General features: G+C 43.7%; 1 protein-coding gene across 5 annotated transcripts in view; it reads right to left on the reverse strand.

The window, feature by feature from the left end:
• Positions 1–2476: 2476 nt before the first annotated feature.
• LOC149352912 (uncharacterized) overlaps positions 2477–19823 on the reverse strand; it is a 47301-nt gene continuing 29954 nt past the window's right edge. For 3 of the 5 annotated variants that reach the window (XM_089582115.1, XM_089582112.1, XM_089582110.1), the window contains 4 exons: positions 14342–14435; positions 7265–7315; positions 5830–5891; positions 2477–2696 (listed from right to left, as the gene is read on the reverse strand). In XM_089582115.1, the coding sequence (XP_089438241.1) occupies positions 2624–2696; positions 5830–5891; positions 7265–7315; positions 14342–14435 (280 nt within the window). In that variant the 3' untranslated portion in view covers positions 2477–2623. Of the gene's footprint in view, positions 2697–5826; positions 5892–7264; positions 7316–14337; positions 14436–19823 lie in introns of those variants that run through there. The other 2 variants (XM_089582111.1, XM_089582113.1) reach the window with 2 other exon arrangements.

Below are 19823 nucleotides of genomic sequence, written 5' to 3' on the forward strand. Positions count from 1 at the left end.
AAGGAAAATGCAATCGCACAACTAATTTTACATCTTTGAGAGCCGGTGGGGAGGTGACCATTTGTTTGGCTGGGACAAACTATCCCCTCTCTCCACCCTCTTTGGCAGGGGGTGGGTGGTGATTTCATTGTGCGTCTTGGCAAGTTCTCAGCTCGCGCTCACCAGGATGCCTGCAGTGGCATCCCTTGTTTTATCCAGCAGTTCCTACCATACACAGACCTCCCTCTTGGCCCTGGCTGCCCTTGTGAACTGAAGCCCCTTCATGGCTTCAGTGACAACAGAGGGGCATTAGTGCGACTGCGGTGCGAGAGAGGGAGTCTCACTGGTTGGCTACATCATGATTAACAAAATCTGGTTCCATCAAAGTGGGCTTTAAGGTTTCCCAAGAGGCATGATAGATCCAGACCAGCTGCTTTCAGTGGCAGTGTCGCTTTTCAGAATGTGGTTTGGGGTTTGATCCCCATGAGGACTGATCTCCACAGCTGCAAGCACTAATTGAAGCAGAAGTAATTGTCAGTTCACTTTTAGAAAAAAGTGCTGGCACAACACCTGCAACAGTTTTTCATCGGAAAGTTTGTCATTGGATGCTGTCAGTCTTTGCTGACAGCATCTAAACCAGGAGGTTTGCAGTCACTGTTGCATTGGACTTGCAGCAGCCCCGAAATTACTAATCCCTGAACGGTAGTGGACCGCTCATCCTTGCCCCTGCAGAGCTCTGGTGCTTTAGCAGTGCTGTAAGTATATCACTGCATGGCTAACCAACCTTGAGAGCCAGAAATTTTTTTACAAAGGCAGTAAGTTACTGAATTTGGCATGGTATATGCTGGGCTAAATCTGCGGCAGGCACATTAAATGTGCTAGGTTGGTTGGTTGGTTTATTAGGGTTTACGTCCCAAAGCAACTTCGGCTATGAGGGACGCCGTAGTGAAGGGCTCCGGAAATTTCAACCACCTGGGGTTTTTTAACATGCACTGACATCGCACAGTACACTGACCTCTAGAATTTCGCTTTCATCGAAATTCAGCCGCCACGGCCGGGACCGAACCCGCGTCTTTCAGGCCAGCAGCCGAGCGCCATAACCACTGAGCCACCGCGGCGGGGCTAAATGTGCTAGAGTAGCTGTTTGGGCTAGTTTGTAATATGCTAAGGTATGCATTGTGGGAGGAATGGGGGCAATGGACAAGCGTTGAACAACCGATGTTTATCTTGCGCACAGTGAAACGAGATGAGCGAGAATGGGGTGAAAGGAACAGATTGCAAAAGACTACAGGAGGCTCTGGATAACGGAACAAAGCAAAAGGTAGGTGAAAACGCATAGTGAGAATATGGTTGCATGGGAATGTTCCCATATAATGCTAACCACGATGAGTTGCCGATGCAAATCTCCCCAAGGAAAATTTGCAAGTTGCAAGCGCTACAAAAAATGGGCAGCAGATCTTTGCTCCGGTGAAACCTGCCAGAAATGCAGTGTGGCAATATTGGGCAAAAGTTTGTGCGACGTTTTCTGAAAATGACAAATTTCGAGTTAAACTACGCTGCTACTGCTCACCGTGCCAAATGCCTTGAGACATTTCACAATGTTTTGCATGATGGTGACGTTTTGGGCTGACTCCACCTGCGAATCACTGTTAGTGGAAAGTGCCTATATAGGATCACTGTTGCAGTAAGAAATTTTTTATTCACGACTTTTTCATTGCATTTCAACTTGCGAACCAGAGTTGCATGATAGCTGAAGTAGGAACCAGAGCATCACCTGAGCCACTGTGGTTACAATGAAGACGTATAAAAATGTTTCTCAATCTTGTGGTCAGCACCACAGCAACACTGAACATCTGTGACATGTGGTTGACGGGCAAGCAGCACCCTCCTCCATCTGTCTTCATGCAGCTGCACGGCAGTTTTGGTCCTTTGCTGATGAATGTGAATATTTAGCAGCTTATAAAGCATCACCTAGTTCATTTGTGCCTTCCGTAATCAAAACTGATGTTACGCTGCAGATTACAGGCAAACGTGTAATGAATGAGCATAGTACTGCCGTCTGTCGAGCATATGGCAAATGCTGAATGCCAAGTTTTAGCACCACTCGAAAGATGGCACAGGACCTGTGCAGCGATGAACCAGCAGGCGAGTGCAAAATTGCAAGATGTACTCAGATGGTGCAAGGTGGTGGCCAAGAACGTACCTCTGCATTAAAACCATATGGGACACAGAAGACACCGCTGTACAAAGTGGGTATTGATGGAGTTGACAAACAAAGAAGGAAGCTGCAAAGCAAGGGGTGTACGTAGCAGCCACACGGAAGCAACGAGCTGGCAGTGGTGAAGGAAGGAAATTATATATGATGCAAAAATGAAAAGTGCATAGATGAGGATATAACTAATCTATGGAAGAAGAAAAATTGTTCAGTCATGAGATGGCAATGTACCATTGCTGAAGGTACCGAATGCGAGCATTTCCCACTATAGAAGTGCTAGCATTGACAGGGTTAGAAGAGCACTTTATTTGCCTGTAGTTTAACACAAAAATAAATAAAACAACAAATACCAACAGTGACATAAAACGACTAGGCTAAAGCAGTCACTTGCTGCTTTCTAGCCCCAGCTGTTATAAACCTGTTTGCAAGTTATATGCAGTCGTCTTGAGTGAAGCAGAACTCGAATGGGTGCACATCTGGAATATTTTTTTCTTCAATGTACCTGGAACAAGAGCAGAAAAAGTTTCTTGAGCAGGTGGAGGGACCTTGGAGGATGATTCGTTTTACTAGGTGTCCAACTGCCTGAATTCTGACTCGTAAAGCACCAGAACGAGCTCCACACACCCACAGCTCCCGGTACTCTGGTAACGGTAGCAGTAACAAGGTGCACGGCATGCTAAAGGTGTCAGTGGAGAAATTCAGCATAGCGTGATCCGCTTCACGCACCGCCGGTGTGCACGCACAGATTGGTCCCGATGGGGCAGGCTTGCGAACAACTGGCCAGTGCCTTGTGGCACCCTCGGGGTGATCTGCGCATGCGCAGTGGCTCCCCGTGGGAGCAGATCGCGTTATGCTAAATCTCTCCATTCGGAGGACATGCAGCTACCCTGACTTTCGTCGAACGAGTCTGAGCTGACTGCAGCTGCTACAGCCGCTCTTCGTGTGAAATTCCCCCATACAAGAGCAATAGTTGGAGGCCCCACATATCGGTCGCATACCCCACAGATACGTCGGCACCACATGTAGGCAGACTGCCCCAATTTCCGATGACCATTTTTGTAGAAAGTTGACACAGCTTCAATGAGTGTGACAAGGCTTCAATGCATTCTCTTTTTTTCATGTAATGGCCATGTGTGTTCAGTCTGAAAATGCCTGTTGTGATGTTCAACCCTTTTTTTGTGTGCCAGAAGTATTTAAAATGTTTGCATCGAAATTATTTGGAGAGAGTTACTATTTGCTTTCAATTTGCTTCAAACCAAAAAAACCAATATTCGCACATGCCTACATATCACATAACAAATCATGCCTGTTGAAAATATGAGGTGTTGTATGGCCTGATTTTTGCTTGAGAAGCAGAGGCACCATGTTGATGGCAGGGATACAGAAGGGCTTTCATGCTGCTGAGGTGAAGACAGCACCTGGGACTTTCTTATGGGCTGGTTCATTCAAGATGAAAAATTTCTGCTTAAAGATAACACAGAGTGCAGGAGGCACTACATCTAGCCTCCGTGAATTTTTTTGTTTGGTCTTTGTCTCAACACAAGGCAACTTGTTTTCAAAGAATAGTCATTCTTATGTTGCACATGCATCACCATTGTGATCTTCAATACACTTCTTGCCCACTAACAAGAGGATGGCAGAGTGCCTGAGTGCACACAAGTCTTATACCCCTGTCACACGGGCACTGTAAAGGTACTTTGAACTAAAGCTCCATTACTCCAAGGGAGAACGCGCGCTGCCACACGGACGCGCCTGAGGACACCTAGTTCAAAGGAACTTCGAATCAAGGCAGCTCGAGTTTGTCCTTTGAGGCTGCAAGGGAGTACTCTCTCTCCCAGTAAGTTAACAGCAAAAATAAATGGGGATAAGAAACGATCAATATTATTTTCTTAAATTTGCTTCGTAAAATTATTGGTCTTTCAAAATATAAGGTTATTTGTTTTGTGGCGGTTTCACCACGCCATACTCTCGTCCCAGATTTACAAGCGCCACGGTAACTACGACGCCATTTCGGCCATGTTGTTTGTTGTTTTCAGCAAGTACGGACAGTGGCGGACAGCAGCTAGTGATACATCTTGACGGAGATCGCCGAACACAAGGCACAGAGAAAAACGTGAACAGAATCGCAATGATTGCAAGGCCAAAGAAAACAGAGGAAAAGAAGCAAAGGGAAGAGCCGAAGAACCAAGCACCAAGCCGAGCCAGTTGAGCTCAGTGTGGCCAGCACTGTGATGTTATGCCCTATGCTTGGCAGATTATGTCATTATTACAGTTGAAATTGCGTTGATTGAGCATAATATTGATATAAAACAAGTTTTTTCATAAAAATATGTTACACTGCTATATTCTCATGTGCACTGAAGTCTGCAATTTTCATCCAGTTTTTCACCGATGAGGGCACTAAAATCGTTCTCCAAAGGTCGTTCCGCGACCGTGTAGCACGGGCGAACTCCCTTGAAGTAGTGCTCCTTTGGTAGCGTAATGGAGCTTTAGTTCAAAGTACCTTTACAGTGCCCGTGTGACAGGGGTATTAAGCTGATACTGCCACAACACAGAAGTGATGCTTTTGTGTCTGAAGGAAATCTGAATGAAAAGTGTGGCACGGGGAGCATAGCTTATTATTGCAGGAATCGATTAGTAAAGCTTGGATGTGGCAAATGTGTGTGCTGTGAGCATACCTTTTCTATAGAAATAATGCATGACCAAGCAAAAAATGGTGCGAACTTGAAACAGTTATCTGTAATCATGAGACCTTTACAGTGTGCATTATTTTAGTTACATGCTCGACCAATATAGTCTGTATAGCACTTGCTGTGACTGCTGATTGGTCTTGAGCTTATGTCTAGTACATACTAGGGCATGCAGAGTTGTACCTTCCGATTTGAAAAGAGCAGAGAATGAAGCGAAATGTTTAATTAAAAATTAAATTTCACATCTATAGTTTCAAACTATGGAAATTATTTCATAGCAGTGTACAAGTCTCGCTACAAAGCTCATGCCACTGACTTCACAAATAGAGTTCACAATGAAATAACAGGCTGACTGTGGGATGCAGAAGCACATCATGCACAAATGAAAACCAGGATGGAATTATTATCTAATTGCATAATACACAGTTTATCACAGTTTAACAACACACTTCATGAACTCGTCTCTCAAATACCTCCAATGCAAGTAAATATTATTTACCATTATTTTAGAGTAGCAGACATACCATGCACTCTGCTCGTTATATGAGACTTCAAAATTTCCATTCAATTGTGCTCTGTACCCTACTGTGGCAAATGGAGTGGAAGAGAGAGTCCTTCATGACTTCAACAGCACCATTCACATCGTAATCAAAAATGCGTGTTATTAGTTGGCTATGCCAAATGCATACAAAAACCAAGAGTGACTTGCTCATTATAATTGCCACTCATTTTTTATCTTTCCCCCTTCTTACAATCTACCTTTGTTTTTATCAGCACATATATTTCACAATTGAGCACAATTAAAATGATCAAAAATTACTTGGCCGGATAGGAAAACGATGAAAGATAAAATTTTCGCATTTAACTTGCGCCTAATGTCCTTTATTCATATATTTTTTTTTCACTCTTTTGATAACTCTGTGCAAAGGCAAAAAAACGGCTTACTCTTTAAGCATTTTGCCAAGTCTGTTAAATTCCTTCCTTTGGGCTCTGATCTTGTTTCTTTCCTGCATATTAAAGATAAAGATTACATGGCATACAAATGTCACTGCAGCTCAAAAGTTAGAAACCAGGTGCACAGCTAATGTTTTGGTAATGGTACTCCCTAGTAACTAAAATCCAACTGAAATCCCCTAGTAACCTTAATCCAGTCATAATGCTAATAATGAACTGGCCAAATCTGAACCTCGGAACACATTTCCATCCCCTGAAACAGGCAGAGCATTGTGAACACCAAGCTACTCAACAAAAATTAACTATAGGATTAATTACAACTGAAAATTTCAGATGAGATCTAATGAAAGATGGCCAGTTAAAAACTTACTGCTAGATTAAAATTTCTAGTGTTGCTTGCATTCACATTACCTGGGTGATGTTAGAGAGAAAGGAGTGCGTAAGCACGAAAAATAAACAAAAATGAAATGTAGGAAAACATAAAATAACACAAGAATAAACGTACTAACACATGAAGACTGCAGTCTTCACTGTCTCATTGTTGCATAGCTAAAAACAAAAAGTACACAATTTCCAACAACTGTAGTATTTAACTCCATCCCCAGATTAATCTCGAGGGGAAAAAAAAAAAATAAAGACTCCATGGGAGCATTTGCTTTGCATGGTGTCTCCTTGACCTTGGTCACATAATTCCAATGACACTAAACTGGTTGGGCCTGAGTAAGAGCACAATGCTGTTACTCGTGAAACCAACCCTCCACTAAACTACTGCTTCATTTATGCTCAGATTTCACCTTGAGGTGAGGTGTTTAATACCTCATTTTGCCAGTCTACTTTGTTTAATACCTCATTTTGCAGCTGAATTTGCCTGCTTTCACCTAAATAAAGCCAAATATTGAGTTTTCTACCATGATGCTGAACCAAAAGAGTAAAATTTCTCAGCTAAATGAATGTTCATGCCATTTGTTACTAGGTGTGCAAATCTAGTGCTCAGAAGGTTTTAAAAGTTTCAATTCCATGGCAACTCCTTTCATATTTTGTGAAAAAAAAAAAATACTCTACCATGGCCCATGAAATGTTTTCCTGTGAACTTTGCAATTTTTTAAAACTAAATTATGGAGAATTTTGAAGGTTTTACACTATATTCCAATAAAAATTTTGGTCAAATGATATATGCCCAACTAGCAACAAAATATTGCTAGTAGAACACACTTAAGTACAAAACACACTTTCAATCTATCGAACAAGTCATGCAGATTAAAAACCATGTTAAAGACTTGTTAAAAAAGCAGACAAAATACTAATATGTATGCACTGGTGTAGCCCCTGGTACATTCTGCAGGTGCATGTTGCATATCAATAAAGAAGAATGCAGATTTTCACTCCTTTTTATGCATGCAATAGTTAAGCTTTGTTTTATCATTACCTCATTTAGTTCATGCAGCTTGTCAACATAGCGCCTCTGGACAGTTTCAATCTGTAAAGAAAAAAAGAGAGCACTGGTGATTATGCGATGTGATATGACAAACTGTGTTGGCAGTATTCGTAGTGCATTTTGCCTTAGCATTACTCCTCTTCCCATTGAGTCTTTCAATTTGATTTTGGCATTGCTTTTTAGTTCCGGAGCTATGTCTGCTTCTGGTGGGTGAAGGTTCTGGAGGCCTTCTGAAAGATGCAGAAAGGTGGAGGTAGATCTGTGGTGGGCAGAGGCTTTCTGGAGGTTGGAGGAGGAGTATCCGAAGGGTGTAATTGAGCGGAAGGTTGGAGGTGGAGTATCCGAAGGGTGTAATTGAGCGGAAGGTTGGAGCATCTAGATGGTAGGGGTGGGTGGGTGCAGGCTCGTAGGTGGGAGATGCATTTTCACCAGTGGTTGCCCAGACGTGCACCCAGCAGAGGCTGCTTCCAGAAGGTGTATGCACACACACGCACACCACAGGTTTTGTTCAAAGAGAATTTACTTTTAATGCAGTAAAAAAAAAAGAAAAAGTGAAGGAAAATGAAGAATGATGCATTTTATGTTCTTTGTTTTTTTTTTTTTTTAACAAAAATATTCAAGATGTTCACTTAGACTGGCTTTGAAACTCACAGAAGCTAGAGTACAGCTCAACTCACTATGAATCCTCTAACACAAGCCTTGCATGTAGCTCTGACTGCATCTTCTTGCACACAAGGCCACAATGCTGAAGTTTAGGGCATGAGCACTGTGAGTGTTATTAAATTCATCCATGCAAGTGGTAAAATGAAACTGATAAAAATGCTTTCGCTTTCTCACATAAAAGATTAAAAAAAATTGATAGTCTATGTTTCATACATAGCAGACATTACTGCCAAAGCTAGCACGCTTATTCGTGCAGGCCAAGTCTGCGTCCAAAAAGTAGTTCACCATACAACCAAAGTGAACATAAGCGTATTCCATTGCAGCAAACCTTAAGTGCTGTGACTGGCACCTCCTGGACTTTGTTGTACCTCTTTCCACATTTTCGTCTTGCGACTCATTGAAACTTCGAGAAGCATGAATTACACTTGGCTTGGTTTGTTTGATGGGGTTTAAAGTCCCAATGCGATTCAGGCTATGAGGGACGCCATAGTGGAGGGCTCAAGATAATTTTGACCACCTGGGGTTCTTAAAGTGCACTGATGTCGCACAGTGCATGGGCCTCTAGCATTTTGCCTCCATCAAAATGCGACCGCTGTGGCCGGGATCTAACCCATGTCTTTCGGATCAGCAGCTGAGCACCATAACCACTGAGCTGTTGCGGCGGCTGCAAGAATTACATGTGGCGGTATGATACGTGGTTGGTAGGGTGGACCGCTTCTACTCAATCCACACCCAAAAAGTACTTCACGCTCAGTGCAAATTACAGCCAGAGGGCCCGAACACTGAGCGCCTCATAGCTTCAACCGTTGTTTTTGAATGCTATCAGATCGTTTTACACCGCTTTTTGTTTTCGTCAAAACACTAAGCGGAGTTTCAAAAACAAATCACACGTGGCGGAGTAATATGATTTCGTAGATGCACTACTTCCGCAGCGTTGCCTGCTATGTATGAAACGGAGTATAGGTCGTCATCGAGAGTAGCAGCAAGCAAGGAATGCAATGCAGGAATGGCGTAGCACATTGCAGGAATGGCGTAGCACATTCCAGGATGCCTCACAGATGGTATTAGTAGTCGGAAGTTATGGTTGCTGAACATGCCCTCGCATTCACCCGCTTGTGGTCACTGAGCCGCACAACATGCATGCTCTCCCTGGCTGCTTTCACGGCTCGAGGAGCCTATGCTATTGGCTGTTTCTTTTTTATCTGGGCAATGCATTCGCCTTCCTTTGCCTCTTTTGGTATGTTATGTGCCCTGCATTCAGCCGTTTCGTTTAGTGCTTGGCAGCATACTCAGCGTCTCTCGCTTTCTGATGCACCATTTCGATCTCCTGCTCTTCAGCCACATCAGCAAACATTTGTGGTGCAGAACGAATATACGAACAAGGAGGTAGACAGTAATTGCCGACACAGCACATGGAGCTGCTAGTTATAACACACTGCAAGAGAGGCTGCCACGATGGCCAAGTGGCCTCAGGCATCAGAAAACAACGCTGCTTTGTTGGCACCAGCACTGGTTCAAATCCCGCATGAGGCCGAAGTTTTTATCCTGGCGGCTACCATTCTGACAGCAAAGGTCGAAAGTATTCAGATAAGTTTGGGTTTAAGTTCGGATTCAGGTTTGCCACACTTTCTGAATGATGCTTGCGTGAGTTTGCCGAGAATGGGAGCAAAAAGCATTTCATGTTTAAAATGATGGATGTTTACAACTACACTAATGGTTAATCGCTGAATATGACCTGTGACTCATGGACATGAAATGCTTGCCTAATATCATTTTTTTCGGTCATAGCCCGCCGCGGTGGCTCAGTGGTTATGGCGCTCGGCTGTTGACCAAAAAGACGCGGGTCTGATCCCGGCCGCGGTGGTCGAATTTTGATGGACACGAAATTCTAGGGGCCCGTGTACTGTGCGATGTCAGTGCACACTAAAGAACCCCAGGTGGTCAAAATTTCCGGACCCTTCACTACGGCATCCCTCATACCCTGAGTCGCTTTGGGACGTTAAACCCCGATAAACCATAAACCTCTTCAGTCATAGTTTACAATGAATGTTTAAGCAGCTGTGTCACTCAAGACAACCTCAGCATTAATTTCCGTGAAAGTATGACTTTGGAAAAAAAGATGCCTACTAAACAAAACAGAAAGGAAAGAGGTGATTAAAACAACACTTCTGGCTCTCATCACTACCTAGTGAATACCAAGCACATGCATTAAAGACGCACACTTAAGGGCAACAAAAGGGCACACGATTGCAACCGCCTAAATCGGAGCCTCCTGTCTGAAATCCGTGTTGCAAAATATTAAGCTACATATATGAAGCCATACAAGCATCATGAGATCTGTGCAAACACTGGCCATCTTACCAACAGCCTGCTCATCTGAAAGGCTTGATGAAGCACTGACTGAACTAGGAGCTCTTGAATTCCCCTGTTTGTGAACAGCAACACTACTGCATGGCAAAATTATCCAAACATGATTTCTGAGATGTGAAGTTACTGAAACTAAGTGCACAGTAAAAGCTCCTTGACCTTTAACTACCACCCCAGACCTGCACTCATCATGGGAGACTGTACCAATAGCACCAATGACGAGACACACTTGTCCGGCCAGTGTTGCGCTGCTCCCACCACCAAATATGAGTTACAGTTGACAGCTGCGTTTGTTGCAATTTTAAACGCTAGAGGGCGGTAGTTATCTATTAAAAAAGCACGTTCCGCACCTTGAGCACATGTTTTAAGGCTGGCAACAGTCAAGAAGCAAGAATGTACTGCAAGGACTGCCAAGTCAGGCTTTGTGCAACGCCCTGCTTGAGGACATATCACACAAAGTTTGGCTACTAATGAGGAAAGCTTGTTTGTGTTAGGACAAAGCAATGTCTATGCATTCTGCACTGTGTTATGGTGTATTGGATCAAATAAATGTGGTGCATTTCAATACATTGTAAGCCACGGCAAGCACCGAGAGAAAGCCACCCTCAAGCTTTTTCTCTTTTAAATTTTAGAGCGCAGCTCTCAGGCGCCCGTTCCAGCATTCCGTTTCGTCGTCGATGTTGTTGGCATAGCCGGTTGTCTGAGTAGCAGAGCAAAACCACTTGGAAGGTGGCTGCCACGGGAAAATCCCAGAGGGTAGATAGCAGCTTAACACGCCACCTACCAGCGGTGGCAGATGGCGTGTGAAGAGCTGCGCTAAAATCTCGCATTAGCAACTACCGCAATCGTCTGTTAATTTTTTTGTGTTAATTCTAACCAGAAACCAATGAAGTAACATATTTTCAGTATCAGAACTGCGCATAAAAAATAATGACTACTTAAAAAAATTTGGTGATGTTGGTGCATTTTTCAGGCATTAATTTGGCGGTTAAAGTGTTCATCCAAACTTCAAGGGATTAGAAAAAATGCTCACATTATCCGAAAGTTTGAATTATCGAATGACCCTGAAAAACCTGCCAAGAACTGCTTGCATCATGGCAAATTTATTTGGCAAAAGACTGAGCAATGGTTGCCTGATTTTGAGGTGAGAACAGTGTGGCAATAACTATTGTTTACGTTCCCAACAATGCTTTACTGCATGCACACTGATGGGAGCAACGAAGCAGAACTGCTCCAAAATTGTAATGGCCTCCCACATCCCTCACGGTGTGACGCGGTGGAGCTCCACCTCTACCGCATCACAACCATCAGGTGAGTAGGTAACAACTTTATTTTAAAAGATTTTAGGGAGAGGCTGTAGATCAGACGGCTGCAAACCCTTGCGCCGTGACAGCGTCCGCAGCCCAGATGACTGTCCTCTCTTGAGCGGTGGCTTTCGAGCTGTGCAACAGTACATGCCTCCCACTGTTCGGCCATGGTAATTGTTGGGTGTGTGAAGGGTAGGTGTTAACGTTCCCAAAGGGAGTGTGGTAGTGTGGCTGGTTGTGAGCAGAATTTGTATCATAAGTATTACCATCGCTTGTGAGGAGGATTCACTACACAAACAGCGAATGGCACGTGACGAGCGCGCTGTTTCGGTGCATTGGTAGAGCATAACCATGCGGACAGAAACGAAGGAACTGGCTCAGCGACGCCAAAGCAGAGAAAAAAAAGGCCGAAGGAAGACATCAGTGACGTGCCAATCAGCGTCCGAAACGGTGCTCAGCTGGGTTAGGTTGGCTGGCTGATCCTGTCTGGTCGAGCTGCCGTCACTGCGGTCTGGTGTGAAGCTCAGAAAAGCGAAACCAAAACTAAGCAGCTGAAAACTAAGCGGCACACACGTCAGAGAAGTGCGAGTGACTCTGCAGCATGAAACGTGGGTTTTGAGTAGGCCGGACTATTTCTAAGATCTCTTGTCGCACCGGGCATACCTGGATGTGGTGTCTGACGCCATAGACTTCCATGGGCATTGGCCGGGACTGAGCCAACACCCATGGGAGTCGAATTAACGAGCTTTTACTGCATAAGCACATATTTTTTTAGTGATCATTGAGAAGAAAGCAGAGCAGATCTAGTGCACCACTAGCAACTATACCTTCTCTGATTTCTTTTTTCTTTTCCCTTCGGTTCCATTCATTCTTTTCTGTTCATTTTCTGTAAAAGGAAAATTCTGACAAAATTCCATTTGATTTTCTATAGGCCAAAAAAAAAAAAAGTGTAACCTTGCTCGCTCTTCATCTAATGTGCCTATCAGCAGCAGTAAGAGCCCTTTGGTCTTTTTGCTTTCAAAATGTGTGTGCTCTTTCTCAAGAAATTCCTGATCTGCTTTTTTACATTGGATGTGCACAACCTGACCAGCCAAGACACTCAAAACATTTCAGCAAAACCAGGGGGAGCTTATAATGAGAGTCGAACCTTTTAGTTTGAACTAGAAAAAAAATTCCGATAAAAGTACGCCGAATTCAATTTGCTGAATTCAATTTCAACCACAAAAGGTTAGTGCATCTGACATGCATGCAAACGCTAGCTGGCACAGTTACTCTCAGTAAAAAGAAAATGAAAAAAAAAGCACGGAAGAAACGGGTATTGTGAGACGGTGATACAGCTGGAACTAAATAGCACAGTTTTGCATTTTTACGTGCTGCTCTGGTACCTTACATGCCCACGCAGACCAATTGGCACGGCCTGTTTGCCAGATATCATATGGTAGCTCGTGCTGTTTGTCAACGAAGACAAGTCCTCTTGTGGAAACGTTGGCAAGCACCTTGAGGCTTTCCCCTCCCATGTTCACTTTGTGATTATAACCCGCTTAAGGCAGTTTACATGGTTAGGTAGGTTTCCACACATCATGTAAGCACACCGAACGGAAACCATGCATATGCATCACGAAAAAGTGTCATGTTCTGGCTACCGTAATGGTTCAGTGGCAGTTCTAGCATTTATGCCAGCACGCAGATTACATAAAGCTCCACCCATTCACTTAACCCAGTGGAATGACTCAATGGTAACATAATAAAACGTAAACATCCACTATAGAGCTTTTGTCTGATGGTTCCATGATTAACCTTCCATTACTTTTTTTTCATGGGATAGCATTTCGTTCTACAGCACAGCTCTAAGTACGACCATTTGTGCATCAATTACTGGTAGATGAACTGCTTGTGCTGACAAAATGGCCAAGATGAACACAAAGTGACATCAGACTGCATAAGAATGCCACATTATATCATTGAAATAAAAAAAAGAAAACATGAAACAGCATTTTACCTGTACAAATCATATTTCATACCTGATTATACTTATTCTCTGCCAGTGTAGGAGAGGGCAGTTACAAGAAAAATGGCACACAATTCAGGCAAGCTTGGTTTTGAGCTGATGTCAACAGGTTAGAGCAAGCATACAATTACTCCGCATATTGCAGTCAGTTACCTAATAGAACATGAAAAAAAGAGGAAGCTAGCTCTTTTGTAACAGTAGAAATCAGCAAGCACATTTTGCCGGTATAAACGAACAATCCCTATGTGCTGACACCATGGACCAAGCCCAACGAACACTATGAGACACAGTGCACTGTTTCTTCTATATTGTGCAGTTTTCTGCTGATATTTAATGCCTTTGGCATTAATACGCTTTTTTAAGTGACTAAAACAGCCATCCAAGTTCATTGTTTCCCTTCTCAAAACAGAAGCATAAGTAGGCAGTCAACTGTGTTTAATGATTTCCTCATAACTGAGTGCCCAAGTTAGGCAATTAGAAATATAAATTAGTAAGCATTATAAGGAAAGTGACAAGCATCTTGGGGTTTAGAAAGTGCTCTAGCTAGTATAGCTGCAGACAAAACTAACAAGTGGCATATTCCTTTTTGTGCAGCATATATGACAGCACTGTAAGCAAGACATGCAGTGATCATTCAACAACGTTACCACACAGCACAAGAAGCAAACATACTAACAAACAACATCCCAGTATATTTGTTAAGAATTATCTTGGCATACACACTGAAAGCAGCCTTACAACTTCGGTGGCACTCCTGACAACCTCTTCATAAAGCATTTTCAGGACTTCCTTTTCTTCTTGAGATTTGCACTCTTGCCTGCAAAAAAAAGAAAACCCCGACTGTTTAGCATGTCTAAGCGCGGAATATCGTGTGGTAGCACTAGTTAGGGTGGGAACTTAGGGTCCTTATGCTCTAAAGGCATTTCACCTGAAAGCCTTTACCTGTAAGGCATTTGCCATGAAGGCCTAAACCCTAAAGGACTGTGTGTAAAAGACCTGGGAAAAGGCCAAAAGACCTTCATCCAGGTGAAGGCCTGCCAGGTGTGCCCACCTGGCAGGTTGCCCACAATCCGGTGGGCAGGTGGGCCGCCTGCCACAAAGGAGGCTTCAGGGACATACATATGTATGCATGCACATACACATGTATGTCCGAAATCAGAAATTATGCCTTGTAGTGCCACTGCACTAAAAGAGTCAGGTAAACAATAAAATACAGAAACACAAAACAGTGCTAGTTCAGAATTCATACTTTATAAAACGAATACTCTTTCTCAAAATTCAATGAACATGTCTATAAAACTGCATAACAGTGCTTACTCATACACTGTTGTGCCTGCCCCTCCCCATGGGCATATAAACCAGACCACCAATGGAATTAACCACGAAGAACAGTACTAAAAGTTTCAATCTAACATGCAGTGTGACGATGAATTAGCAAAGCAGCCCAGCACAATCAGTGAAGATGACTGAAGATACACTCAAGGCAACACACAATCTATTTTACAGCTTAAGCCTTTTCCTGGGCTTTCTGTCATAGTAGTAGTATGTCAGCATAGCCTTCAGCGCAATGGGTGGGTGTGTTGCCATAGGAACCGTTCAGGGGATGGTTGTCATAGAAGGATTAGAGTACGGTGGGAGCATAGGAAGGCGTAAGTGGAGGGTGGTTACGAGAACCATCCGGAAGGTGGTTACCATGGAAAGAGGTGGGTGGTGGCGAGAGTGGAGGTTACTTTGGAAGGAGGAAGGTATAGCTAGAGTGTACGAAGGCACCACAGATGGGTGGTTGCCACAGGAGCCACCCAGAGGGTAGTTACCCTGGAAGGAGGAGCAGGGTATGATGAGAGCACAGGAAGGCATGACCAGAGGATGGCTACTAAGGGAACTGTCCAGAAGATGTTAGCATGGAAGGAGGAGGGTATGGAGAAAGCATACAAAAGCTTAACCGGAGGGTAGTTACAGTGGTCTTTGTTACCCACTGCAGAACAAAGACCTCTCCCATATCTCTCCAAATGACCCTGTGCTGTGCCAGCTGTGGCCACCTTATCCCCACAAACTTCTTAAAGGGGCCCAGAAACGCAATCTTAGTTAACTGTTTTGCCTGTTGATTGCATACAGTGAGTTATAATGGTGCTATTAGCGTCGGTAACACCGCGTATATTCCGTTTTTTAATATTTTAATGTCCCCCCAAAAACAACTTCATGGCTCTGATGGTGTCGCCACACAGTGGCGGGTTTTTAGCAGCGGATATGACATCACCTTGCGCGAGCTTGATGACCGGACAAACAGTAAATATACTGCAAATTGTGTGAATAAATAGAGAAACATTTTGTCACCTGTCTGCGTTTTATATGATATCAACAAAGACAATTTGTTTGTCTTAGATAAAAGCCCTGCAAGGCAAGTAAAATAAAAATACACCACCAGGGGCGCTCTGGCATGGAAACAACGCTGCCAGTCTCACAGAGAGCAGGCAACCATGGAGTACAAACTTCCGCGACGTGCTCTGGCTGGCTGTTTTGATTGGTTGCGCCACGTGCCGTCATTGGGAGAGCGAAATAGGAGTGGGAAGCCCCGCCAAAATCGAGTTGAGGGCAGCGTTTTTTTGCTTGTATTTTCAAATTTCTTCATTGAATAACTCCCGTTCCTGAGCACCGATTCCTGTAATTCTTTTTGAGTCAGCATCTGTGTGACATAAAGAACCCACCTGAAGTATAGCCGGTATTCCCCCAGGCAGTGTTTCGCAGCCCCTTTAAGCCCATCCACTCACCAGTTTAGGGATAAGGGCAAGGTTTACTTGCATCTGCCCAAAAACGAATCTACTTGAAGCCCCGTAGAAATCAGGGCCCTAACCTCATATTTGCGCTTCGTAATAGCTCAAAGTTGTTCGCATAAGCTGTAGATGTCTTCCGACTGTCCTTAAATCGTCCGAGATGTTTTCCAAAAAAGTTTCTTGTAAAATCAGAGCACTGTCCCAATGGACACTGAACGTCCCCTGGACGTCCTGAAGACATCCTGAATGTCCCCAGGACGTCCAGAGGAGGTTCAGTGTCCACTGGGTGTAGAGCATTCTCACGCAATTTACGGTCAAATCTTATTGTAATGTACACGGACATTACAAATTACTGGCTATATCAAAATTGTTTCTAAATATTTTCAACAAACACATGCATTTCTTACTTTATATATCAAATGCGGTTTCCCAGAAAACGGATATATAACACTGCCGAGAGCCAAACTGTGCCCGCTTGGATGACAGGCGGCAGGCTGTGCCTCAAGACGGGGGTGACTAGTAATGGTGTGGCAAGCGATAGCGCCACAGTTCACACATTTATATCGCTTTTGCCAACAGCTCCACAGAAGACGTAGCAGCGAGAACAGCTGGTATCCAGGCGGTCAGCACCTGCTTGCGCCTCTCGTACCTGTAGATAGTGCCTCGGAACCAGCGACATGGTCGGTTGTTGTAGCTTTCAACAATCGTCCTCTGCTCACGTCGACTCTCACAGAGAGGAGCTGGTGCCAACGGCAATAGCTTTCGTCCTGGTGTCCAATTTTTTATGAAACACTGCTGAATGTAAGAAAGCCACTCTAGCTGGTGTTTGATCTGCCACCGCCGCGTACTGCAGTGGTCTCTACAGTCGCTGCGAGCTTCTTTGAAATGGTGGTAAACTACGGAAAAGGTCTCTCCCATTTGCTGTTCTTTCTCTGATTAAATTTCGCTTCTCCAGCATGAGTTTTTGGGGAAATTTTGTAATACATACTTTGGCTTTATCGAACCCTATTACAGTTTTTTAAGGTGAAAGCCTTTAATGGCTCATTCTCCCGTCCGTCCATCCGGCGTTACATCTAGCGCCTGGGGTGACTCATCAACAAGCGCAGCTGCCAAAAGGTGACGTCATCTTCGTCGACAGGTGGAGCTGTTAGCGCGGCGGCGTTGAGCACTGCTCCGTTGCCAGTCGGTGTGCGGCAGCTAGTGGAGGAGGATGGCTCCCAAGCGGTGCAGCGATTCCGTGCCGGGTGGTTCGTCGAAGTAGTGTGACAAAGGCTTTCGCTTAGCACACTTTAGGCTGCCAAGGAGCCCCCATAGTTTTTTTACCTATTCGCTATGACGAGGTTTCAGTATACTACCTTTTATAATTTTCATGTGAGTAGGTCACTAGAAATTATGTGGTGGATATACTTTTCCCGTTTCTTGAATTTTTCTCGGCTTCTTTACAAACATTTTTAGCTCAAACTGATAATGTGAAAAAAGTACATTGATCAAGCAATATTTTGATGCATTACATTGAAAAAAATTTTTGCTCGTTGTGAAAAATTTATATCAAGGACACTTTGAAAACTGCCTTATTTTCATGCAGGGTCAGCAAAAATTTCTAGCTTGAAAAGTTTTTAAGTTACAAATTCAAACTTTTGGTAGCTAGTTTACAAAGAGATTAGAAGAATTTTTTATGTTCTAGAATGTTTTCAATATTCTTTCTCCAAGAGATAATGTCTTGTAAATAAAAATTTTTTGCTTCATTTTAATTTTTTTTGTGTGTGTGTTTGCCTATTTTTTTCTCTCGCAACATTCACACCAAGTATTTGTGTTGAAATATATGTCCTCAGAAAGCACATTCTATTCCCATCATTTTCATGCAAATTTGTTTTTTTTTACACTCTGCATATTTCGCAGGAAAAAATGATGTCTCAGACCTATCAAAAACAGTCGTTTCTCCCATGGCAACGAAAGAGTTAAAGGTACACTCGAGGGAAATCTGAACTCGTCTTTTTACCGTGGGAACTCAATCTACATGTTCCGAGCATTCTTAGAAACTTCGAATTATTGTCCTGTGCGGCCAATTTCCATAATTTAAACCGGATTGAACGTCACGGCTCCCGCCTTTTTTTGAACTCGCCGCAGACGGTAGGAGGAGTCAACTAATGCGTGGAGTGCCTTTCAGACAGTTGCGTCGAGGCTTCGCTTTCGCTTTTATTTTGTTTTTTAGGTTTCCGTGAATAAACAGATCCAGTGAGAGGCTACACAGACGCAAATTCCAGATTTCCTCAATGCGCACCCTGAATTAGCTGAGATACTGTTTACTGCCACCAAGGTGCAACGACTGAGGAGAACACTTAGAGATTTTTTCTTAAATGAAAACTAAAGACCATGCTGTGTTGATAACTTCGTTCGCCTTCACTCCGGATCTTTACCTTCACTGTGATGATTGAAGACGTGCGCACATACATCACTGTTTTTCATAACACCGTACCACTGACCCAACTTATTGTTTTTATGTACCTGTATTTTTTTGTGTTTTTTCATGCACCTTCATATCGTGCAGTATTGTTGTTCCTTTTGCTTTGTAATTATTGTGCTTATGCTATGTTGTTTCCGCCGCAGCCAAGGGGGGCGCGGCCCCGTCAGGCATGTCTATTGCCTTTTGTCGCGTCCCCTAAGGCATTTCTGTAACGGAATGTCTTAAATAAAGAAAAAGAAAAAAAAAGAAAGAAATTAGGCCCACGGAAATAAAAATACGCGTAGACTCTTTGCTTTCGCTGATCGCTACGTATCACTCCGCCGATGGCAGAGCGGCAAGCTGCCACGGGACTGGCTGAAAGGTTGGTTGACTCCTCCTACCGTCTGCGGTAAGTAAAAAAAAAAGGCGGGCACTGGGACATTTAATCCGGTTTAAATTATGAAAACTGGCTGCACAGGACAATAATTTGAAGTTTCTAAGAATGCTCGGAATGTGTAGATCGAGTTCCCACGGCAAAAAGACGAGTTCAGATTCCTCTTCAGTGCACCTTTAAGGCCCAAGAGAAGGGTGGTTGCAAGAGGAACCACCGTGAGGGTAGTTTCCCTGGAAGGAGGAGGAGGAGGAGGATTACTGTGGAAGGAGAAGGGTGTGTCAAGAGCGTAGGAATATGTAACCGGAGGGCGGTTACAACGTGAAACATCTGCAGGGTGGTTATCCTGGAAGGAGAAAGAGCATAGCAAGAATGGAGGAATATAGTATGGTCTATGTGCAGCATTTGCTGTGAAACATTCCACCCCAGCAGAGGGTCATCAGTGGCACAGCATGCCTAGAGTGGTGAACTGGAGAGGAGAGCAGTCTAAAAGCGAGTACTATGTGGGGAAAATTAAAAAGAGCGCTCTGGAACTCTGCAGATATGAAGCATATCGTAAAGCATAAACACCTTAACAGCTGTCTGAATCGCGGGTTACAC

Source organism: Amblyomma mixtum, chromosome 3 (assembly GCF_055824585.1).
Source record: "Amblyomma mixtum isolate Tamu chromosome 3, ASM5582458v1, whole genome shotgun sequence".
NCBI classification, from domain to species: domain Eukaryota; kingdom Metazoa; phylum Arthropoda; class Arachnida; order Ixodida; family Ixodidae; genus Amblyomma; species Amblyomma mixtum.